Source organism: Scyliorhinus canicula, chromosome 16 (assembly GCF_902713615.1).
Source record: "Scyliorhinus canicula chromosome 16, sScyCan1.1, whole genome shotgun sequence".
Taxonomy (NCBI): domain Eukaryota; kingdom Metazoa; phylum Chordata; class Chondrichthyes; order Carcharhiniformes; family Scyliorhinidae; genus Scyliorhinus; species Scyliorhinus canicula.
In genome coordinates, this window is record NC_052161.1 from 13,508,969 (window position 1) to 13,535,084 (window position 26,116).

Consider the following 26,116-nt stretch of genomic DNA (forward strand, 5'->3'; position numbering starts at 1 on the left):
AGTAATTTTGTGTTCTATAGGACAGCATTAGTGCTGGAAAAAGAAAGCTGGAACCACTACAGTAATTGTCATATGAAGGCAGCGTCTATCTTCAGTTCTTTTTTCATAAATCCTATAATATTCTCAGAAGTATCGAGAAGGTTAAACTACAAAGGTTTATTTGGGCAAACAAAAGTAAAGGGCGCAACATGGCATACAGCATGCAAGTCCCAGGCAGGATTACCGATCATGACGGGCCAAATCCTGGCCGGCTTTTAAGTACTTGGTTCCCGAATTCCGGCTGCTCGGCCTCGCCCCTCAGTGGGGGAGCTCGTACTCCACAAACCACACGGGGAGATCAATTGGGTCATTCCTGTGGGTTTCGTGAGGGTCATTACAATTCCCTTTATTAAGCTGTTACTAATACAATTTTATTCTACTGTCTCAATACGTTCACCAGGTAGTAAAAGGTTTTCAACTTCAGAGGAAATACCTATCAGTAAATTTTAACTTTAAAAATTAATAGAAATAGAATAGAATATAGTGAACTAAAACATTAATTATATTAAGTAATATAACTAGAATTATATTATATACAGAAAAAAATTGTTTGTAATTAAAACACGGGGAAAATTATCAAATCATTTTGATATTTGATTAAAAGCTTCTAGCTATGAAGGGTCTTCAATAATGAGAATATTTATATTTTCTAAAATAGCAATTTGTTGGACTTGTGCGCACTTTTCTATGTAATATAATGTGAGCGATGTGTGTGTGTGTGTGGTTGGGGGGGGGGGGCCTTAATTCAGCATCCAGAATCAAAATCCAACACGGTATTCCTTCACAGAGGTTGGTAGGCTGAAAACCGATGTAGAATTCACTTTTCTGGTGGTGTGGGCTTCATAAGATGAGTTAGGGACACAGATTTAATCAGTCTTGTAGGCGATGGTACAGAACATCCAGTAGAATCAGGGTAGATGGGGCCAGGTGTCCAATCTGGACCAGAGTTCCTTTGGTGTGTTTTGCTAGTCAGATGTTAAATAGCAGGCTGAACTATGCAATTTAACAAGGCAGTATACCTTGTTCGACAAGCCAGAGGCCCATGTCATATGACTCCCACCTCTCCACCATCTTTGACAAAGGATGCACATCCATTGTGTAGATTGCAGAGGCTTAAACATCTCAGCCGTTAAGAATTGAAAGGAAGGTTGTGGGGCCTTTGCCTGGGTTATTAAATGCAGGTATAGCTCTTGTTAAAGTTGGGCTGTACAGTCCATAGTGGTTCCTCAGAGTCAACAAGGTGTGATTGTTCCAAAAACTAAGTACCTTATTTTGTTCATGGGTCACAGACCAACACAGTTTCAGCCATTTTAAAGGTCTTTGTACAGTTTTAAACATTTTAGAAACGGCGGTATGCATTTCTATATAAATTTTATAAAAATATACAGTGTGAGGTCTTAAATCCTCACAATAATAACAGAAGCACTAACAACTCAACTCAATCTGTGTGGTGTTTATCCTCCACATAGGTATTAATCCTAATCTCAATCAAAGCAAACACCCCACTTCCACCTTTAAACACCTTAAAAACAGACTTCCGCTGAGCTAATCCATGAGTGAGTTTTGGATTTATAGTAAGATCTTCTAGAGAAACAGATATCTGGCCATTTGTGTCTGTTAATACAGTTCACATATGGCGTCATTATGAATGCTTGGCTTGAGCTCCAACAGCAGATGAGGTAAAGCTTCTTTGATTGATGCTATAATAATTCTGCCTGATTGATATTTTAAAGGGTTGTAAGAGCAGACATTTTTTCCCAAACAGATTTTGGAATGGGTGCTTTTAAGTGCCTTTCAAGACTTGCCATTGTTATTATATGGTTTATTGGGACTAGAGTGCGTACTGTGTGAGTGGGCATGGAAGGTACAGGGGGGCATGAAAGGGCATGGAGGTTTGGGTGTGAGAGTTGAGGGCTTAGCAGCCTCTAATACAACTAGGTTGAAGTCCCACAGAACTAAGGCAAGGTTTCTAATCAGCCCATCCCCACATTTACCCATGTCCGTGGCACAACACCACCACCTCGCCCCCGACAAATTTTATTCCCCCTCCCACAAACTTTCACCCTCCCACAAATATCTCCCCGTGCAATTTATTTTCTCCTGGGTCTGCCAAGTTGGGACATTTCCTGACTCGAACATCCCGCCTCGATGGTGAGATTTCAGCCCCATGTCTCTTCATTCCAGGTTCCCTCAAGCATGGTGTTCAGCTTTCGCTTCACCACCTTTTCTAATTGTTACATTGGACTTTTATCTGACCTACGTTGAACATCAGTAACAAACATATTAAAAAGTAGTGCAATCTAAAAAAGTAAATTTTGATTTGGTTGTTTTTGTTTCAATTACCTTTAATTTTTATTTTACTGTATAATCCACTGGGCAATAAATTACACTATGCCTTTCACTGACCATTTTATTAATGTTTCAATCACACCAGATTGCAATATATGGAAAAATGTGATCCTGGTGACATGTTAATTTATTTTTGCCTGTTTCATCTACATATATATTTAAAGTATTATCTCTGAAGTAGATATCAAATCTCATGCTGTTTCTGCAGCTAAGATTTATACATAATTAATGCAGCATTATAGAAAACCCCATCTATAATGAAACAATTAAACTTTTTATGTCGAAACATGGATCTGGGTTTAGTAGTAACTATTTAATACCTTTTTATATTCATGTTAATAGAACCTAAATGGCCGAGAAATGAGCTCAAACCCAATTTCTGCAAGTGGCTCGAGGATTAATGAAAGTCAGTCCTCAGGTTTTATCAATACACTTAGGTGGATTAGGGTTAGGTGGATTGGCCATGCTAAATTGCCCGTAGTGTCCTAATAAAAGTAAGGTTAAGGGGGGGTTGTTGGGTTACAGGTATAGGGTGGATACGTGGGTTTGAGTAGGGTGATCATGGCTCGGCACAACATTGAGGGCCGAAGGGCCTGTTCTGTGCTCTATGTTCTTGTTGAGCTACCGGCATTTATTGTGCCTCCAGAGGCAGCCTGACCAAGTATAGACATCAGTACCAGCAATGGCCTTTGGTTAAGTTTTGGTAGGGAGTTATGAAGTAGGCTACCCAGTTATCGGGTGGCGTCACTACTACTTCAGGCTCCAAAGTTGGCTCAATGCTGACAAATTTTGTAAAAGGATCCCTTTTCATATGTTAAACCCATAATTAACATATTCAAGTGGCCTGATACTGTTTTAGGTCTAAAAAAGGGAGCCATGCACTTGACAGAGGAGAAATGGGAACAGATCATCCCACTGCTAAATCGGTACACTTTGCCTCCATTTTAACAACCTTTTAAACTCCAACATATTTTCACCATAATTTTTCATTGTTTCTAAACCTGCTTTTATATAATAAAAGATGTCTGTAAATATTTTTAAAGGACTAAGGAAATCCTTTTAGTTCTCATTAGAACTTGTTCCCAGGCTATACTGATAAAGCGGTTTAGAGACTGAAAATAAGACCATAACAAATAGGAACAGTGATAGTCTGTTGGGCCCCTCGAGCCTGCCCCACCATTCTTAGGATCATGGCTGATCTTACATTCCTCTCATTGACTTTCTTGTCCATTCCTGGTAACCCTTGATTCCCTTACTGTTCAAGAATCTATCTATCTCAGCCTTAAATAGACAAAAGGACTCTGACCCTCCCCCCCACCCCCAAATCTCTGTGGCAAAGAGTTCCAAAGACTCATAACCATCTGAGAGAAGATATTCTCCTTCATCTCAATTTTAAATTGGCACCTCATTATTCTGAGACTATGACCTCTGGTCCTAGACTCTCCCATGAGGGAAATATCCTCTCAACATTTACTCAGTCAAGCCCCTTGAGAATCCTATATGTTTCAATGAAATTGCTTCTCATTCTTCTAAATTCCAATGAATAGTCCTGACCCGTTTAACCTTTGCTCATAAGACAATACCAGGGATCATCCGTGTGAGCCTTCTCTGAACTGCCTCCAATTAAATAATGGAGTCGATTCTCCTTTCAATGCTGCTCCGATGGGGAATTCCGGTCGGAGCGTTAAGGGAAAAACGGCTTTGGCACCCATGTGAAGCTCCTATCCCCTGCCAATGGCCTCAGCACATTACGTCAGCAGAAGGATGCAAATTAAGCATTTAAATACATTTTAATGTCATTAACGTCTCAAAACCTGAGTCTTCTCCCCCCTCCTGGTATGCTCTGACCCCCACAGTGGGAAATCCAAAAGGCGGGCTTTGGTGCACGTTTGCCCAAGTGTGGCGCTGACGTGGCTCAAGGGTGTCAGAGCATAACTGAGTACCCCCAAAGTCCATTGGAAGGCTCCCCGCCACAACAAAAAATCTGTGTCTCCTCCTTCCCCTGCTGACAAGGAGAAGCATCCTCCCCCTCCCCACGGGAATAACGGGCAACCAGCACCCCCCCCCCCCCCCCACAGTATGCATGCACAAAGGTGACCTGGCCCCTCCTCCACAATCCCCCATCAGTCACCTCCCCATCAGAGACCCGCTTTGATGCTAACCACAATGTTTATAAACGCTTGCGATGATTCACAGCTCCTCATCACATCAAAAGGAGTTAAGTGGTCTCACTTCCTTTTATTCACAGCAGAAAGCACTTAGCTGCTTTTGTGTGGTGAGGAGCTGCCAATCATAGCAAGAGTGTTGGTAAACATTGTGGTTAGCATTAAAGCAGGGTAATGGATATGCATTCAAGCGTGAAGGGAATAGATAAACTATCCACCAAGCAGCTAGAATAATACAACTGTCAATCACTGGTTGGTGCAATGTATTGCCATGTGAAATTGAATGGGAGTTCTGCATTTCAACTGCTGTCAGGGGATTTGAAACCCTTTCAAGTATATTTATCTTTCAAGGAAGCCTTTGGCACTTTTAACAGCTGCTGATTTAAACAAACTTTTGTCTGAGGCAGAAGATGTTAGGGAAGGGTAAGTGAAAATACAATGATCTTTCACTGTACTGCCTGGACTTTCAGGCAGGGGTGACTGATGGGGCTCTCTGATGAGGGTATCTGGTGGGGTTCTTTGATGGGGCTGTCTGATGGGGGAGGTCTCTGATGGGAGTGACTGATGGGTCTCTGATGGGGGGGTTTGATGAGGGTGACTGGGGTCTTTGATGGAGGTGTCTGATTGGGGGGGGATCAGTGGGGGGAGGGGGGTGTTCTGATGGAATCCGGCAAGATTTACCATGCATATTTTTGCATGGTTAAGGAGAAAGACTTGCACCAGCGCCAGCGGAGACCAGTTCTAATCCTCCGTTAGTGGGAACACTTGGGGCGTGATTCACTCCAAAATTTTATAAATTAATTTGTGGTGGGTTTTCCAGGGAGTTTCCTGCCGGCAAGTTCCCCACAGCCATTCAATGACACTTCAATCGCGATTCACCGGCCTCATTGCATTCTCACTAAAGCGTAACGAGGCCGGTGAAGAGCGGGAGACTAAAAACGAGATCTGCGCCAGGCGGCAAACAGTTTGCGATACAACAGTCCCGCTCCCATAGGTAAAATCAGAATCTCGCCATAGCGTGGTGAGAAATAAATTATCATCACTTATGCCCCATTTGCATACAATCAATGAGAGTGACCCATATCCAACGGCCTCCTGCCATTCAGCGACCTCCTCAACAAGTGCTCACGCTGGCGTCTATGTGTACTAATTTTGAAAAACGTGAACCTGATGGAAGAACTTCCATACCCCCCACCGAATGCTAAGACATTTGGCTGCGTGGCTGAAGGCTATTGCTGATAGGGAATTGGCAATTTCGGTTAAGTGACCACTTCACAGATGCCAAGTGGATTCCGGTGGGTGGACGGGCCATGTAGCACATAGGAGTCATTGCCAAGCATCCCAATCACACCCTGATGCCTGGACACTGCTTGAACACTGTGGGAGGCAACACCACACACTCAACATCCAAACTCCCAGGGGATGGGACATGCCCACGGCCGGAGGGTGGGTGAGCTCCACAGCGAGCGAAAGCTGGAGAAATGGGCAACGGGTCCGGGGGTCAGCACGCATTGCGGAAGAAAGTGACAGAGGCATCATAATGTTTGTGCAAAAAGAAGTTTAATGTGCTTTACCATACCCCACTCCCGCTGGTGCTGACTGCCCACCCCCCAACCACCCCTACCCCCCTACCTATGCCTGGAGTTCACTTGAGGATTGAGGGACAGCTGGTTTGAGCCCCGGCATCAGCTGGCTCTGCCAGCCCTGGTGGCTATACAATGTCTGCACCATGGTATCGACACCCTCGGCAATGCTCCTCAGTGACTGGGACATGTTCTGCAATGCCTCAGCAATGCCCACCTGTAACTGGGACAACCTCCCCTGTGCCTCGGCCATGTCCTACAGAACCTCATCAAGGCCAGTCTGGTACTGGGTGACATCCCCCAGCGAGACGGTCATTCTGTCATGGACGTCACCGATTGCGCTACGCCTTGGATACCTTCGCTCATGGTGCCGACGTCGTGCACCAGGCTTTCCATTGTGGTCGCCACCAAAGCAGTATTGGCCTCGATGCCACTCTTTGCAGGCGCCATCTCCTGCGTGCGTAGTTTCTGGGATTTCTCCAAGCGGCTATGGATCTTCTGGAGTGATGCTTCTATCTACCTCTGAACCTCCCGGCCGCTACCAATCGTCTCCATCAGCTCCGGGTAACCCACTGCCAGAGGCTCAGCATCAGGCTGGGACCCAGCTGGGTCCTAGGATCCAGCAGCCCTCCAACTGCTGACTCACTTGGGGGTTCCTGCCTCCACCAGATTTGCATCATCTGCAGTGCGGCGCTCACCAGATTGTGCCCCAGATACCTGACCACCGAGGTGTGTATATCTGCGCTGGTGGAGGGTGGGGATGACAGCTGTGCTGCGACTAACAGGTGCATCCTTGGAGCTCCCTTCCGAGGTGTTCTCCTTGGTGTCAGGAGAGGAGGCCACCCAGGATGCGCCGGCGCAGACAGCTGGAGGACCTGCAGGAGAATGAACATATGGTCAGTGGGAGGGATGGGTCAGTTAGTAAGGCAGGTCCTCTAGGTGGAGCCCGGTGGTTCCTCACCTCTGCGGCGTCCATCAGCTTCCACGTTGGTTACCGCGCTGTCTTCGCCCACACCAGTCATCTCCAGGGCCCCTCTAAGGAGGTGAGGATTCTGATGTCCAGCACCCCACCGATAGTCTGGGCACTCTCCCTTCAATTGTGGGAGAGCTTTTCCTGAAGAGAGAGAGAGGGCATCGTTAGCCACATGCACGGTTCACAGTGGTGGAAGAGTGGGTGTTCAGGGTTGAGGGGGGAGGGAGGGCTGAGGATCGCCAGGGGGATTGGGGGTTGGTGGATGCGCCCTTGGGGCTGGGGGGGCATTGGTGTCTACTCACTTGTGTAGGTCGTTGGCCTTTCGCCTGCACAGGAGACCAGTTCTCCTGGTCACACTCCCTGAGCTGACGGCTGCCGCCACCTCACCCTAGGCAGTACTTGTGGCTTGTGGCTCACCCTCCTGGACCCTCAGGGGAATAGGACATCCTTTCTGGCCTCCAGCCTGTCCAGGGGTCTCCCGAGATCACGTCCCCGAATCTTGGGGCTGGTCTCCTTGGCTCCATTGTTGTGAGCTAGCTGGGGTTGGCTGAGCAAGTGCAGCTTAAGTGCTGCAGGAACCTGTTAGCGAGGGGCTGGTGAGCGGAGTCCCGGCGAATCAGCTGGCGAGCCGTCATTTGTGGCGAGAAACCCGTGACGCCTTGTTAAGTGGACCAATTAACGTTGCACTGCGTTGCCGGCCTCGCTGGGCCAAGTGCCAGGAATCTTGCTGTAATTCCCGCTCACTACCACACTTAAAAGTTTTTCCGGAGAACTGCGCCCTGGGGAGTTTCTCACCGGTTTAGCCAACACTTTGGGCTGGGTTCATAGAATTTACAGTGCAGAAGGAGGCCATACAGCCCATCGAGTCTGCACCGGCTCTTGGAAAGAGCACCCTACCCAAGGTCAACACCGCCACCCTATCCCCATAACCCAGTAACCCCACACAACACTAAGGGCAATTTTGGACACTAAGGGCAATTTATCAGGGCCAATCCACCTAACCTGCACATCTTTGGACTGTGGGAGGAAACCGGAGCACCCGGAGGAAACCCACGCACACACGGAGAGGATGTGCAGTCTCCGCGCAGACAGTGACCCAAGCCGGAATCGAACCTGGGACCCTGGAGCTGTGAAGCAGTTGTGCTATCCACAATGCTACCGTGCTGCCCACGGGGGGTTCTCCCGCCCAGCCCCTGGCACAAGGATGTAACGGGTGAACCGTGTGCAATGGAGAACTCCATTGACCTCGGGCGGGATTCTCCAGGCACCGGGTTTATGCGGCTGGAGAATCCCGCCCCTAGAAACCTTGAACTCAGAAATCGGGCTGCCATTTTGAAAAGGTTCCCTGGTCTATAAGTGAGCTTGGGGTCCCCCCACCCATGGGAAATGTCACCCCTCACACACATGGATACTACCCCTCACCCCCCAAGTGAGCACCCGCTATGGGATCCCTGGGGTCTCCCCTCTTCAGGCCCCCCCAAGCCTCCTTACAGCACCCACTCCTTTCCAAAACCCCCACCTATTACCCCTCCAACCTCCCAGAGGCCCCTACTTACATGCCCTGCACTCCCTCACCCTTCAAAGTCCCGTCCACTCTCATTTCATGAGCATGGCCCCCCTTTCCTCCTGGCCCTTGGCAGTGCCACACAGGCACTCGTGCACCCTTGCACTGCCACCCTGGCAGCCAGGCAGTGCTTCTGCCAGCTTGGCAGTGCCACCCAGACACCTTGGCAGTGGCAAGGTGCCTGCGTTCCAGGGGGAGGGCCAGGGAGCCACCCTTGCACTTACCCTGACCACCTGGGGGTCTCCAATGGCCCGGAAGACCCTCCCGGTGCCTTTCCACCTGGTCCATGTTTGTGTGAACCAGCACTGATCGGCACCCGGTTGCAGCCTCCCTGGGGAAGCCTGAGAATTTGATGGAGACGGATGCCGCACAAGTATGTTTATGACCTACCTGCGCGAGCATCATTCGGTCCCACCCATTTTGGGCGAAGTTCCGATTCCACGCCTTCCGGGATTCTCCGGCCGGGTTGTGCTCTCGCTTGAGCGCAATGTGGCCAGTGAATACTCTAACCTCCCTGAAATAAGGGCCAACATTCCATTAGCATTCCTGTTTACTTGCTGTACTTGTGCTCTAGCTTTCTGTGTTTCATGTACAAGTACCCCCAAATCCCTTTATGTTGCACCTTTCTGCAGTTTTTCTCTTTTTTAGCTCTCCCTTCCAAAATGAACTTCACATTTTCCCACATTATATTGCATTTGCCAACTTTTTGCTTACTTACTTAACCCATCAATATCTCTTTGCAGGAGATGTTCCTCTTGTATTCCTCTTGCAACTTGCCTTTCCACCTATTTTTCTGTTGTCTGCGAATTTGGTTGCAGTATTTTTGCTTCCTTCCTCCAAGTCATTAATATATATTGTAAACAGTTATGGTTCCAGCTCTGATCCCAGAGGAACCCCACTGGTTACAGGTGGCCAATATGAAAAAGAACCCCTTAACCCCACTTGCTGTTTCCTGCCCATAAGCCAATTCTTTATCCATGTCAGTATACCACCTCCAGCACCATGGGTTCTTATCTTGTGACTTAACCTTTTATGAGGTACCTTGTTGAACGCCTAATACAACACATTTACTGGTTCCCCTCTATTCACTCTGGTTGAGACTTCCTTGAAAAACTCTGATAAATTAGTCAGACACAACTTCCCTTTCATTAAGTCATGTTGACTGCTTGATTAGATTCTGATTTTCCAAATTAAGGCTATTATCTTAAAAAATAAGTTTCAATGAATTTCAATTTTCAACAATGCAACAGGACTGCGTACATAAACTTCGACTCATCCAAAGTTTAATTTTATCCTGTAGTACCAACCTCGACTGGCTCCTTAACCACAACCACCAGCTCACCCCCAACACTGATTTCAAAATCTAGGTATTTCCCCCACAGCCTTTCTCAATTTCTCTGCAACTTTCTACAGTCCATTTCCTACCTTCCACCCTCTAACTTCTGACTCCAACCTACTATCCTTCCATTCCATTTTCAGTGGTACGGTTTTCAACCATCATCGCTCTGCACTGTGTAAGTCTTTTCCCAAACCTCCTCTATGTTGCTAACTCTCTCATGCATTCAAAAGCCAGCTCAAAACATCTTTATTAACTCTTTCCATTACCTCCCATAACTTCACCTAATGCCAGTCAGTGTCCATTTTCCCCATTTGTGAAGCACCCTGGGATATTTTGCGATGATAAAGGTGGTGCATATGTCCATATCATTGCTTACATCTTTTTAAATGGGATAGTTACTATGCATTCAATCTAAGATGCTGTTCATTAAATCTATCATGAAAATGTGACTTTCCCAGAGCCTCATGAAGAAATTTACATTTAGAATTCATGGGAAAAGCCAATGCCAGCAACCAGCTCCTTCAAAACACCAGAATTCAGTATCATTTTCAGGCATGATAGTTGATTTTGAGCTGTCAGTGATTTTAAATTCAGGTAATGCTGTTTACTCATCTGATGTTGAAACTTGAGGGCCAGCATTCAATCCCAGATCAGTAGAATTGGTGAAGGTAAGGTGATGAGGGGGAACAGGAGGAAGAAAGATGGTAAATGTTGCGCTTTGGCTTCTCTAACTTAAGGCATAGAAGGGGAGCCACCCCCGAGGAGATGGGGTGTGATTTAAATGAATGTTGCATCCCAGTTACATTATTTAACATTTTAACTGCAGGTCCCCATGGTCTCTGGGTTACCAGCAAATTGTTGCGGTAAACCTCCAGGGCCAGACGAATACCCTCCCCCCCCCCCCCGGTTTCACAAGGACAGCTTGAGCCTCAACTGCCTCAGGGCTCCCCCCCACTCCCTGATCACCAACCACCAGAACTTGCACTTCGTCGCCTAGGAATGCTCCCAGGTGCACAGTCACCTTCTGCCCCTCAAGCTCCACTATTTTTTGACTCCTGCCCACCCATGGTAAAATAATCCCTGCTGGCTTCAGGTGGGCATCAGAGCCAGAGCTTGTAATTAAGGCCCACACATTAAAATCTCTTGGCCTTATGGTCCAGAATGGTAGACAGTGCACCGCTCACTTTTGGTCCCTCTATGACTACTGCCCCATATTTAAAATCAGCCCTTTGAGTTCATTAACTTCTTCAGTTCATCATCTATAACTAAAGAGTATGGAAGGTATTGAAAAATTTATTCAAGGCTTAGGCCCTGTCACCTTCAGATTTGAATAACAACCTAACAACACACCATCATTCAAAATATTCAGCCACTTTGTTGACTCTAATTACTCATTTCTCACGTCATTTTTCATCACTCTTGTACAGCTCTCTCACCTGCTCTGTTTTTCAGAATATCATATGCTTCCAGTTCATAAGGCATCACCATACTGTCAAACCTGCCCAGGTCGGTTGGTCCAATGATGGCCCTTTAGGAACACGACAGATAAAATAAAACAATACTTTACCAAAATAAGGATATCTATCAAGTAAATACTCAGGCCTAGATTGTTTCTACATTGTGGTGAAAATCCCAGAAATAAGTGGAAATTCTGAGACCGGCCCCTGAACATGGCATTTGCTATTTTTGCAAGGCAGGACAGGATTGGGCCAGGGTTTGCGTATTCACAGTTTACAGAGGCATCTGAAGATTTAAATCACCAGCTGCAACCACTGAAGCAGGATTTTGGTGGGCCATTAGTGTGAAACTCCAAGTGTGCATATTAAACCAAGTAAGTAGGATGAGGTTTGAACTTGGTGATTCGTTTGTAGAGATAATTTTGATATGGTCCCAGGACATCTTTGGGAGAGATAAAGCATCCTTTAAAATTGTTAAAAGTAAACATGATTGTGCGTACAAAATGCATAAACCCAATGGAACTGCCGAAGCTGCCAAGGAACTGTCAAAAGGATACTTGGTGAGTTGTCATGGAGGGAGTAAGGGCAAAGGTGGTGGGTGGAGAACATGGTTTGGCATGAGTTGACACTAAGTTGGCAGAAGGGCTATAAAAGGCCATGGGGATGTGGAGGGTATAAGGGTTATAAGGGATCATAGGGGATATCAGGTCCATGGGGAATGCACGAGGTGGCATAGGTTGGCATGGGTAGGGCATGGAGAATGTGTGGTGGGGTGAAGGCTGTTTTTTGTTTTAATCTTTTAAAAATTAACTTAAACAAAGTGCCATAGCACAGAGGCAGGTCTTCCACCCATCCTGCCTCCGTACCTAACAGACGCTGCATTCAGGGAGAGATAGTCCTGACTTCTAATCCAGCCACCTCCCCGGAATGAAAATTCCAACTGCACCAACCTAGGAGCAGAAATCTCAGCCTCAGACTCTTATTGAGGTGCAGGAGCTAGTTGAATAATATAGACAACATAAGGAGCAAAGAATAAATATTATTAGATCAGATTTACAACAAGGTTCAGGTGGTCAGTTCAAACATATTTCTGAGGTCATCTGAATTTTAAGATGAGGTTTGCTACTTATAATTGCTCCAGGTTATCATTTCACAAATGGATTTTTAAATTTGAACACAGAAACATGGAGACAAACAAACATTTAACAAAAAAAAACCTCCTTTGGCACCTCCAAAATTACTGAGAGATTACAAATTCATAATGCCTGCTTGGGATGACTGAAGGCAGGTTTCCTAGGCTGAAGGTTTCTCTACTATTTCAATGCAAATGGATTGGATTTTACTCTCACCTGGCAGCAGGTTTGAAGGCAGGAAGGGCATGTAAAATACAGCTGGTGACCTTCCCACTACCCTCCTGTCCACCCAGCCTATCTGAAATTTCGAGGGGTTGGGGAGGTACCTAATGAGGTACCTAATCTCTACCCGTCCTTGGGCTGATTGAGACCTTTTGTGGCTATCGAATGACCTACAAGGGCCTCATTCCACTGCTACCAGTATTTTACCGACAGTTTGCTCCTCTGTGTCCAAAGATGTGCAGGTTAGGTGGGATAAGGGGATAGAGTAGGGGTCTGGGCCTAGGTATGGTGCTCTTTCAGAGGGTCAATGCAAACGTGATGGGTCGAATGCCCTCCTTCTGTACTGTAGGTGTTCTATGGATTCTATGAATCTCCTTTGGTCCCTGGGCCCATTGGAATCACTCATTCCCTTTAAACTTCCCCCTTGAACTCCTGAACCTGACCCATCAACCCCTACACTGGGACCCCTGACTCTTAGCCCCTCTGCCTGTTTGGACTGTATTAATCCCATCAGTGGCCATCATTCCCCTCTGACGCTGTTGGGGCTACAGAGCTGCCAGCCATCCACTTGGTTAGCAGCCCTCTGAGGTGAAACATGCCCCGAAGACCTGCCTTAAAATAATTAACATTGCTCCCAATGGGACAGCCATTGGGATCGTGGGTGCCAACCCAGACTTTTAGTCAGGGAGGTTGAGACACAGTTAAATTCAGCATAATGACTCTAAATACTGACCAGGTGGGATGGCTTTGCGCTGGGTCAATCGCAAGGCACCTAACTCACTTCGCCGGCACGATCTGTATCACGCTAAGGCAATTGGAGCCCCCTAGGTGGTCGGGGGGGAGGGTAGTGCCCTGGCACCCAGATAGTGCCACCTGGGCAGCCCTTCGGTGTCCAGTTGGCATTTCCTGGGTACCTGGGGCACTGCCAGGCTGGTTTTGCCAGGGTGCTCAGGTGCCAGGTTGGCACTGCCAAGGGTCGGAGCCTGAGGGGCATACCCATGAAAGGGGGGTGACGGGGGTTTGAGTTGCCACAGAAAGGTTGGGGGGTGAAGGAGGTTGGGGGGGGGGGCTCCTGACTAGGGTGGCGGGGGGGAGGGGGGGGGGGGGAGGGGTGGGGGGGGGGGGGGGTTGTAGAGATCAGGGCAGCCTTTCAAAATCATGCCCTGATCTGTGAGGAGCCGGTCCTGCTGACAGTTTCATGAGCTTCATGTTCCGATCTACATTCCACTCGTGGACTATAGTTGTGAACCATAGAAACAAACTCCACGAGTGGAATATAGATCAGAACGTGAAGCTCATGAAACCGTCAGCAGGACTGGCTCCTCACAGATCAGGGCATGATTTTGAAAGGCTGCTCTGAACTCTACAACCCCCCACCCCCCCCCAACCTCTTTCACCCCCCCCCCCCAACCTTTCTGTGGCAACTCAAACCCCCGTCACCCCCATTCCATGGGAATGCCCCTCAGGCCCCAACCCTTGGCAGTGCCAACCTGGCACCTGAGCACCCTGCCACAACCATCCTGGCAGCCTGGCAGTGCCCCAGGTACCCAGGAAATGCCAACTGGACACCCAAGGGCTATCCTACTGGCTCTGCCAGGGTGCCCTGGTGGCAGTATCAGGGATCCGGGTGCCAGGGCACTACTCTCCCCACTCCCGGAAAAATTTCAAAGTGTGGCCTCGACGGGTTAAACTCCCTGAGGTCCAACAAAAACAACGAAGCTCCCTTGAAGAGCGGTCTCCATCTCAGCATTGCAGCTGTTGCGAAACACTCCACCAAACGTGCCTGAAACCGCACTTTGAAATTTGTCCTCAAAGTCGCCCCCAAGGCTGTTAAACCTGAGTGGCACATGTCCCTCAGATATAAAACATATATCAGTACTTTATAATATGTAATTCTTAATTGTACAAGACAAGGATAGTCAGTAAAAGCTTATTTGCATTGAAGATAAAAATGAAATAACTTTCCTTAAACAATGACAGCCTGCTGAATTGTATCATCTTTTTCAAAAAACAATTGTTCAGTTTAATATTTTGTAAGATACTATAGTGAAGCTTTTGTATCTAAAGTTATCTGAAATGTAGTATCACGGTTAAAACATTTTCTTTAATAAGATGACAATTTCAATGTAAAACTATATGAATAGGAGGTGATCTGACGGCTGTGCCGTGTTGGGTGTGAATCTAAGTGGGCCAGTTAGATCACAGTAGAGTCTGAAATCGACGCCGATTAGTTTCTGATCTACATCCCATTAACGGGAAGGGCTTCCTATCTAACAGTCTGCCGTGATCGAACCAGCGAGCGGTCACGCGGGTGCCGTTTAGCACACCTATTTAAAAATGTAAAGCTGCCGAAATGGCTGCTATGGGGATTGGAGGAGGTGAGTAGCCATCATGGTAAATGGGCAGTCAGCCCCAATGCTCAGCGGGGGATTGCGGGATTGCAGGGGGGTGGGGGGGAGAGAGCTGTCCCGGGAGAGATGGGGTCGGGCCCGGTTGGGGGTGTTGGCTGCCACCGGAAGGGGTTGCCCCTGGGGGGCAGGGGTGGTGCATGCGCCGGATCCTGTATGAGCATTCCAGGGGCTACCTCAGCTTCTACCGAACGCCCCCAGGACAGAGCCCCATGCATGGTAATATGGTGCAGATCACTTTAATGCCCACCGACCGATCGGCATGGCGCTAGTAGAGAATTGGAAATGTTAGTAGGGAATTGGCAATGTTCGTAACATGAGCACTCAACAGCCGTGGATTCCCGTGGATAGATGTACCATATCCCGGGTGGGTGTGACTGCCTGGCATCCCGATCAGACTGTGAGACCTGGACACTGGAGGTTGCACAACCACAGGGTCAGCAGCCAACAACCATACACTCTAGAGCTGGACCGCAGCACTGGGGACACCTCCGCAACCAGAGAGTGGGTTTGCAGATCGGGGGATGTACCCGGGCCAGGTCCCAGTTACATTCCCAGCAGGGGTCTAGGGCCAAGGGTTTGGTACACAGGGCCCCTCCTCTGGCAGGCGGTGTGTATGCAGAGCAGGGTCTCCCAGCACAACCGGCCCGTCGGATGGCACCCTGCAAGATGGAAGGGAATGTAAGGGTGGGGGAGGCTTGGGGCTAGAGGGTAACAGGGTGGAAGCCATAACTGATTGTTGGTCCCACATCCTCTCCAATTTCTTACTGATATCATGGTATGGATGATATTGTGGACCCCTCAGCAGCTGCCCTCGTGGTGGCATTGGCAGTTCAGAAGGCCAGATACTAGAGTAGGCGGCGGCAATAGAGTCGGCAGAGGCTCGAGGCAGCAGCCCATGTGCAGGGGCCCGTCCCACACCCTGCCCATCAAGCCAGGGAGGTGCCATAGGGGAGGCCAGAGACGGCCCAAGGTGCACAGGCGTCGCTGGTCTTTTGAGGAGATGTCGGACAGCATGTGCCGCAGGAGGCTCTGCCTCAATAAGGGGAAGGTGTTGCACCTGTGCTATGTCCTTGCGGACTTGGCAACACATGGAGGAAGACAACCGCTCCTCGTGGCCGTAAAGGTCACCGCAGCCCTGAAACTTTATGCCTCGGGTTCATTCCAGCTGGGACTTGTGTGGCATATTGCAACCAACAGCCCACAAGTGTATCCGTGATATCACAGATGCCCTGTTTGCGTGGGCAGCCAACTATATAAATTTTGATCTGGACCAAATCCACCAGGATTCCCGGGCAGCATGATTCTTCACCACTGCTGGCATGCACAGGGTTGTCCAGGAGTGCCATTTGTTAACAAGAAGGGATTCCACTTCCTGAACTTTCAACTTATGTGCAACCACCACCTGAAGATCATGCACATGTGCGCGCGTTTACCGGGGAAAGTGCAGAACAGCTACATCCTGGGCAGTTGGAGATCCCCGGCGTCTTTGAGGTACACCCCAGGATGACCGGCTTGCTCTTGGGGGATAAGGGGTACCCGCTTAGGATCTCTATAATGGCGGCAGTAGAGGCTGGAGACCGATGTGGAGACCCAATACAACAAGGCCCACGTGACCACCCGGGCTATCATTAAGCGGTGCATCGGACTGCTTAAAATGTGGTTCCGATGCTTGGACCACTCTGGTGGTGCACTGCAGTACACCCCCCGGAGGGTCACCCGCTTTAAAAGATTCAAGTCTAATAATTTTCATGTTTATGCAAAACAACTTATTTAAAATAAACCATTAGGTGGCGAATACTGAAGTGTGAACTGTTTAAATATTTAACACAGCTGCAACTTACAAGAGCTTACTCATTCGAGTGTCAGCCTTGCGCAGTAGTAGCACTCTCACCTGAATATTAAGGTTTTCAGGTTTACCTCCACTCCAAGGATTTGTACACATAATCTAGGGGTGGAATTTTCCAGCCCTTCCTGCCAATGTGGTCTTCTGCTCACACAGAAGGTGACCCCCGCGACGGGTTCCCGAGAAGAGGGGCGGGCGAGCAACGAAAATGGCAGATGACTTCACTGGGACCTGAAGATCCCGCCGGCGCCCATTGCCGAGTTGTCTCCACCACCAGAAGCCCATCGTGCGGGGGTGGGGGTGAAAAATCCCTATCTAGGTTTATACTCTTGAGAAAGTGCTGCACTGTTGGAGGCACTGGGCGGGATGGCCCGACGCCGGTGCCAAGAACGGCGTGAACCACTCCGGCGTCAGGCCAACCGGAAGTTGCGGAACCCTCCGCACTTCCGGGGGCTAGGCCGGCTCCGGAGGGTTGGTGCCCTGCCAACCGGCGCCGAAGGGCCGGCGCAAGTTGGCGCATGTGCAGAACCGCTGGCATGGTTCACGCATGCGCAGACCGGCCGGCGTGTTCCTGCGCATGCGCAGGGGGGTTCTGCTCCGCACCGGCCATGGCAGAGCCCTACAGAGGCCGGCACGGAAGAAAGAAGTGCCCCCACGGTACAGGCCCGCCTGCAGATCGGTGGGCCCCGATTGCGGGCTAGGCCACTGTGGGCGGCCTCCCCGGGAGCCGGATCCCTCCGCGGTTGTGGTTAATGAGCAACAGCGCCAAGACAAACCAGTTGACAGAGGGATTGCCCTGTATGCCAATAGCGCCAGGTTGAAATCCGAGGCTGAGTCTGCAGCCTTGCACAGCAACCGCTTGACAATATGGACCCCTTTCTCGGCCTTCCCGTTTGATTGCGGGTAATGGGGACTGGATGTGATGTGACTAAAGTGGTAGGATTCTGCAAAGTCGGACCACTCTTGGCTGTAGAAACATGGATCGTTGTCACTCATTACCGTGAGTGGTATCCCATGCCTGGCAAACGTCTCTTCGCAGGCTTTGATGACGGACTTGGACGTGAGGTCCGACAGTTTCACCACTTCCGGGTAGGTGGAGAAGTAGTCGACCAGGAGCACGTAATTACGCCCATTGGCATGAAAGAGGTCTATCCCCACCTTGGACCACGGAGTGGTCACGATCTCATGCTGTTGCAGCGTTTCCTTGGGCTGAGCTGGTTGAAACTTCTGGCATGTTGTGCAGTTGAGGACTGTGTTGGCAATGTCCTGGCTAATGCCAGGCCAGTAAACTGCCTGCCGAGCTCTGCGTCGACATTTCTCGACCCCCAGGTGACCCTCATGGATCTGCCTGAGCACCATGTTTTGCATGCTTTGGGGAATGATGATTCTATCTAATTTAAGAAGGATCCCCTCAACAACCGTCAGCTCGTCCTTAACGTTGAAGAACTGGGGGCACTGCCCCTTTTGCCAGCCATGGGCGAGGTGCTTCATCACGCGCTGCAGTAGGGGATCTTTGGCAGTTTCTTCACATATTTGTATAACTCGTTCATCAGTGGCTGGGAGGTTGCTAGCACACAACTGCACCTGTGCTTCAATGTGGCGAATGAAGTCGCCCTGTTCACATGGCGTGGTGACGGATTGGAATAGGGCATCCACGACGATCAGCTCCTTACCCAGTGTGTAGACGAGTTCGAAGTCATATTGGCAGAGACGAAGAAGAATTCGCTGCAGCCGAGGTGTCATGTCATTTAAATCCTTTTGGATTATGTGGACTAAAGGCCTGTGGTCTGTTTCCACCGTGAACTTTGGTCGGCCGTATACATAGTCATGAAACTTGACTATTCCTGTCAGGAGACCCAAGTACTCCTTTTCGACCTGGGCATACCGTTGTTCGGTCGGAGTCATGGCCCTGGAGGTGTATGCCACTGGAGCCCAGGACAAGGAGTCGTCTCGCTGGAGGAGCACCGCCCAATGCTGTCCTGGCTTGCATCCGTGGATATCTTGGTATCCTTGGTTAGGTCAAAGAATGCCAGTACTGGTCCTGTGGTGAGCTTCGCCTTCAGCTCAAGCCACTCCGCTTGATGTGCAGGAAGCCACTGGAACACTGTCATTTTTAAGAGATGCCAGAGGGCTGTGGTATGGGATGCCATGTTGGGAATGAATTTCCTGAGAAAATTCACCATCCCGAGGAAACGGGGGAACCGCCTTTTGCCCTCTGGGGTCTTCATGGCATTGATTGCCAGCACCTTGTCAGCGTCAGGTTGCACACCCTGGTGTGAAATGTGGTCACCCAGAAACTTGATAGCGGACCTAACAAATGAGCATTTGGCCCTGTTGAGCTGGAAACCGTTTTCATGAAAACTTGTTTGAGGCGAGCGATGTGATCCTCGGGCGTCGTGGACCAGATGATCACGTCGTCCACATAGACTCAGACCCCCTCGATGCCCTTCATCATTTGCTCCATTATGTGATGAAATACTTTGGTAGCTGATATGATACCAAAAGGCATGCGGTTGTAGCAATACCTGCCGAACGGAGTGTTAAACGTGCACAGCTTCTGACTGGACTCGTCCTGCTGCATCTGCCAGAACCCACAGGAGGCGTCCAGCTTGGGAAAGAATTTGGCATGAGCCATCTCACAGGTTAACTCTTCACGCTTTGGGATCGGGTAGTGCTCGCACATGATGTTGCGATTCAGGTCTTTGGAATCAATGCAAATGCGGAGTTCACCAGAGGGCTTCTTGAATCAGACCATGGAGCTGACCCAGTCTGTTGGTTCTGTGACCTTTGAGATGATACCCTGGTCTTGGAGCTCTCATAGCTGCGTTTTCAGACGATCCTTGAGAGGAACCAGCACCTGGAGCGGTGCATGGATATTGGGATGGCATTGGGTTGAGCAATATCTTGTCACAATATGGGAGCGTGCCCATTCCATCAAACACGTTGTGGTATTGCGTAAGAATGTCGTCTATCTCAGCCTGGAGATTTACATTGGGCGAGGCAGTCGCCTGTGTGGAGGACATGGCATGGACGCGCTGGACCAGATTTAGGAGTTTGCATGCGCGAGCACTGAGCAGGGATGCCTTGTCAGGCCGGACGATCTCGAATCGTAACGTCGCTTTGATTGCCTTGTGAGGTACACTTGGCTGACACGATCCACTGGCAGCGATGGCATTGCCATTGTAGTCAAGGAGCTGGCAAGCTGGTGGAAGAATGCTAGGTTGGTCTCGGATGCTGTCGAGGTCCGACTGTGATATGAGGTTTGCAGATGCACCAGTGTCCAATTTAAATCGGATGCGAGACTGGTTAACCGCGATGACAGCACATCACTCATCGTCAGGATCCACAGTGAGGATTGAAAGGCAGTTTGCAGGCACGGTGGAGGCCAGCTCGCGCGTGGTGATTATGCCCACCCGGTATGGAGACTCGAGGCAGTCAGACTCGGGGTCCGTTGGGCTGTCGGGATCTGAATCCTGCATGCCTTGTTGTACGCAGCTGACACGTCTGCGCTGCAGCTGGGATCGCTGGCTGTTGGTCGGTGGAGGGGACCGGCATAAGGCCGCGTAATGCCCAGGCTTTCCACACTGTAGACATCGCCTTCCTTTGGCTGGACATTGCCGCTTTAAATGGGCGGAGCCACAATTTGGACCCGTCATGACGCTGACGTCAGCGCGTTCTGTGCGCCATCGCGCATGCGCAATGTGGTCGGCCGACGTTCGCACATGCGCATCGGGGTCTTCAGCCTTGTCGTCCACCCAGTCGTAGCGCGCATGCGTAGGGACCCTGGAAAAGCGTGCAAAACGGCCACTCTCCTCGATGCTCAGGCCTTGCATTTTTACGATGGCCTGCACCCTTTCTGCCTTGTGGGAGACTAGTTTTGCATTTTCTGCCGCCCTGATGCGGGAGTAACGATTCCTGGCATGCTCATGGACAACGCACGTTTCGATGGCGATGGAGAGGGTCAACTGTTTGATTTTGAGGAGCTGCACCCGCAGGGAGTTGGACTGGACCCCGAAAACGATCTGATCCCGGATCATGGAATCACCCGTCGAGTCATAATTACATGACTGCGCTCGGATGCGGAGATGGGTTAAGAAGGACTGAAAAGGTTCATCCTTACCCTGAAGCCTCTGTTGGAAGATGTACCGTTCAAAGCTCTCATTCACCTCAATGTCGCAGTGGTTGTCGAATTTCAGCAGAACCGTCTTGAACTTCGTCTTGTCTTCGCCATCGACAAAAGTAAGCAAGTTATAGATGTGGATGGCGTGATCCACCCCAGATGACAGGAACAGCATGATGCTGCCTCGAGGTCGGAGGCCTCGATATATAGGAGGAACTTCTGTTTGAAGACTTTTCAGTTGGCGCCAAGGTTGCCGGAGATCCGGAGTTGCGGAGGAGGTTGGGTCTTTTCTATGCCGCTGGATGGCTGCGTGCCGGTCTTTGCAGATTCACTTGAGGAAGGTTCATTAGAGTTAATTGGTCTCTGGTACCATGATGTGTTATCTGTGTTGGTCTTACATCGACTGCAACTGGATGCAGTGAAACGAGAAACAGGCTTCCGACACAGGAGATGGTCCAACAGTTTTATTGACCCTGTTGACTGCTGTACATAATCTGCTGTGGGTTGACACTCTATTAACCTAAATAATATCCTTGCCCAGACTAGCTCTCTATCACATGGTGATGATGTTCATTGGCCTGTGCACTGTGACTATCTCCCTAGCCGTGTCCTATGAGAGAGAGAGCCTTAATGCCCTGTGGGCTTTATAATGGTGGTGTCCTGTCTGGTGATTGGTTGTTCTGTGTCGTGTGTGTTCATTGGTTATCCTGTGTGTCAATCACTGCCTGTCTGCATCTCATGATATACATGAGTGGATATTATGACAGCCATCGCCTGCCCCTTGTGGAGAGCAATAGGGTTCTCCCCATCTCCTGACCCACATTTTCCCCTCAATCATCACTAAAATAAATTGACTGACATGTTTCCCTGCTTTATTCTACTATATCCATCATTGCTGTGAAAAACTTTGGAACATCTTGAGGTTTTGAAAAATTCTCTGTCATTGTAAATTCCTTCCTTCATTCCTTAAAGCATCTTCTGCACCAATCTGCAAAAGCCAATCTTCTCTTTGGTCAAAATGACTATGAGGATATCATAATTTTAATTGAATGCAATGTTACCTGTAAATACGCAAACAAACTTAAGCACACTCTGGACAAAATGGTAACTGCTGCATTTGTATAGTCAGATTTGTTGACACTATTAAAGTGTAATTCCTTTTCTAGCACAAGAAAAAGTATTCACACAATTCAAATTAAAGGACTTAACTGAAAATATATGCTGTGTAACATAGAACTTTCCTAGAAAATCATCGTAAATATTGTGGAAGTTTCAACCTGTGGATAACTTTACATAGAGAGTGGTGGGTGCGTGGAATGCACTGCCAGCGGAGGTGGTGGAGTCAGAGTCATTAGAGACATTTAAGTGACTCTTGGGCAGGCACATAGACAACAAATTGAAAGGGTGTAGGTTAGGTTGATCTTAGATTAGGATAAATGGTCAGCACAACATCGTGGGCCGAAGGGCCTGCACTGTGCTGTACTGTTCTGTGTTCTAACTGTTATATTTATGTGTTTGGATGTGAATTATCTTCAGCGACAACATGGATATATTTGTGCTTCTCTGGGACTTACAAGAAATGTTCACGTCTTTCCTGATCCAGTTTCCACTTTGCCTCCCATTCCATCATTCTGCAATATGAGCTCATATCCAGAACCTAGGTTTGCATACTTACCCGAGTATCGGTGAGCAGACAAATTTCCACTGGCCAACTCTCCCCTGTTCCTGGCAGGAAGTTGGCAAGCAGCATGCAATGAAGCCCAGTGGATAAATTCTGCTGCAGATGGGCAGGAATCTAACTACAACCTGTAATTGCCTGTTGGAAACCTGCTCGGTTCTCAACTACAGTGAAAAATGAAATGAAAATGAAATGAAATGAAAATCGCTTATTGTCACGAGTAGGCTTCAATGAAGTTACTGTGAAAAGCCCCTAGTTGCCACATTCCGGCGCCTGTCCGGGGAGGCTGGTACGGGAACCGTGCTGCTGGCCTGCTTGGTCTGCTTTAAAAGCCAGCGATTTAGCCTGGTGAGCTAAACCACAACCTCAGGTATAGTGAGGGAATATGGTCAAACAGCAGGCACTTTCACATTGCGAGAAGAACAAATACGATGATTAGCAGCCTGGAATGCACTTTCCTGGGAGGGTTGCCTCACATCCTTTAAAAAGTACCTGGATGAGCACTTAGCACATCATAACTTTCAAGGCCAAGGGCCAAGTACTGGCAAATGGGATTAGGTAGGCAGGTCAGGTGTTTTTCAGACATTGGTGCAGACTCAATAAGCCAAAGGGTCTCTTCTACACTGTATTATTCTGTGATTCTGAGATTCTGAGTAGTCTGGTTCGTGCAGCTCCTAGCAGCCAGTTACAGAATTTCTTTAGCCACCGTATGATGCAGGGTGTGGGGTAATGAAAGAAAGGAAAGGGATAGACTAGCATTTATGAAATTCCTTGGTCAGAAACAGTGCAAATTGTTTCACATACTGTGGCTGGATTCTCTGTTCCTGATTGTTGGCACCGGGGCTGGATTCGATGGCTTTCACAACAGCAAAACTGGCGCTGAACCTGGACCGTTTCAGTGACTGTGGAGGGGCTAGCACTGGCGCCACATGGAACACAATCAATTCCAATGAAAAATGGTGCGGGAATCGCCGGGTCCGTGATTGGCATTCGGGAGGCTGGCAAGCTGCAGCCGCATATACACACTTCACTCCCCGCACTCATCCCAGCCAACAAGATGGCAATGGTTACGCTGGGGTGCACCCATCACACTGATTGGTCGGCTGGGGCCAGACGGTACCCAGGGAGTGCACTGGGGGGACACCTATACAACCCGTGGTCATAAGTTCACAGTGGGCTGTCAGCGACATGCGCAGCTGCATAGCTGCCTTTCCGGCTGCGGCAGTGGTGTTCCGTCTACCCTGACCGCAAAACCCACTTCCTGGCCACTCCCCACTACTTCCCCCGGCCCTGGCAGAAGCCCCGCGGCCAACAGCACAACTGTCAGCAAACTATGGCGATGTTGGACACCCTCTCTCCCTCAGCAGCCATGACGCCTGGTTTCATGATTTCTGAAAGCACAAGTGAACCAGGCCATCAGGAATTCAGCCCAAGGAGGCGGAGAATCGTGAAGGCCCCAGAGTATACTGGGTCAGGTCCGCCAATGATATGTAACGGTATTTACTGTATTTACGCCGCTATCGAGGTGACGGAGAATCAACGATTTGACGTCAAATCTGCCCCCATCACGATTTTGGCGTTGGAATCTATTCTCCACCGAATCGTGTTTCCCGATTTTGCCGTCAGCCAACGGAGAATCCCGCGGTATTACATTAAAGTACAGCAACTGTTGTCATAAAGGCAAACAAAGGGAAGGGAAACAAATATAATTCCTATTCCAAAATGATGGAGCCTAAAGTCAACATAACAATTACAGCACTGTAGTTTTCTATTAACAAAATTATATCCCTGTTATAATGACTGTAATCACCCATAATCATATGTGAAATTATGGAGTGTAAATCTTACCATAACACTACCTGAAATTATTACACACAGCTACATCAGCACAGTGTTCTATTCTATATAATCAGTTATTATCATTAATTTTAAAACGTTTCAGCAATTTTACATAGAGACATTTGCATGTTCTCTGCTTACAACGGTTCTTTTCTACAAGCAAAGTTATTTAATATGGTTGCCTTCTATTAAATATAAGTGGCATTACAATGTTGCAGTATTAAGAGGGCACAATCATACATTGTAGTATTTTTCTTACCGGATCTCTCTCAAAATCAACAGTTTCTCTGGTTTATCTAATATAGAAAGTAGTGGCCGCACCAGGTCTTCCACTCCACCACCTGAAACAAACTACAAATAAAATTGATATTTAAATTGTATTTAAAACAACACATTCATCCTGTCATATAACCACAAGGTTTTATGGCATGGATAGTAATTAAACATACAAACATATTTGAATTAGGAGCAGGAGGCCACTCGGCCCCTCAAGCCTGCTCCACCTACAATAAGATCATGGCTGATCTGATTATAACCTCAACTTCACATTCCTGCCTATCCCGATAACATTTCATCCCCTTATTAATCAAGAATCTATCTCGCTCTGCCCTAAAAATATTTAAAGATTCTGCTTCCACTGCCTTTTGAGGAAGAGAGTTCCAGAGACTCACAACTTTGAGAGAAAACATTTCTCCTTATCTCTATCTTAAATGAGCGACCTCCATTTTAAACAGTGACCCCTGGTTCTAGATTCTCTGACAAGAGAAACCATCCATTCCGCATCCACCTTGTCAATACCCCTCAGGGTGCTGAAAGGTTTTGATCAAATCGCCTCTTATTCTTCTAAACTCTGGTGGCTATAAATGGAACCTCTCCAACCTTAGATTTAGATTTATTGCCATGTGTGTCAAGGTACAGTGAAAAGTGTTGTTCTGCGTACAATCCAGGCAGATCGTTCAATGCAGGAAAAAAACGTAGGTTATATGATAAATACACAATGTAAATACATAGACAACGGGTGAATCATATGGAGTATAGTACTAACAACAGTAGATAAGATGCATAGAGAGATCAGTTCAGTCCATCAGAGGGTCATTCAGGAGTCTGGTAACAGCGGGGGAAAAGCTGTTTTTAATCTGTTAGTGCGTGTTCTGAGACTTTTGTATCGTCTGCCCGATGGAAGAGGTTGGAAGAGAGAATAATCTGAGTTATTTCCTCAGAAGACAACGCGCCCATTCCTGATATTAATCTAGTAAACCTTCACTCAACTGCTTCTAACACATTTACATTTTTCCTTAGGTAACGAGACCAATACTACACAATACTCCCGATGTGATCTCACCAATGCGCTGAAATGAAAAATGAAAATGAAATGAAAATCGCTTATTGTCACAAGTAGGC

The 26,116-nt window shown here is 48.3% G+C and overlaps 1 protein-coding gene across 3 annotated transcripts in view; it reads right to left on the minus strand.

Moving 5' to 3' along the window:
- The window catches only part of pdzd7a (PDZ domain containing 7a), a 125,364-nt gene that overhangs the window by 47,700 nt on the left and 51,548 nt on the right, over window positions 1–26,116 (minus strand). For all 3 annotated transcript variants that reach the window (XM_038773079.1, XM_038773080.1, XM_038773081.1), the window contains exons 11-12: window positions 24,975–25,066; window positions 11,449–11,540 (exon numbers count right to left, since the gene is read on the minus strand). In XM_038773079.1, coding sequence (XP_038629007.1) covers window positions 11,449–11,540; window positions 24,975–25,066 — 184 coding nt within the window. The remainder of the gene's footprint in view (window positions 1–11,448; window positions 11,541–24,974; window positions 25,067–26,116) is intronic.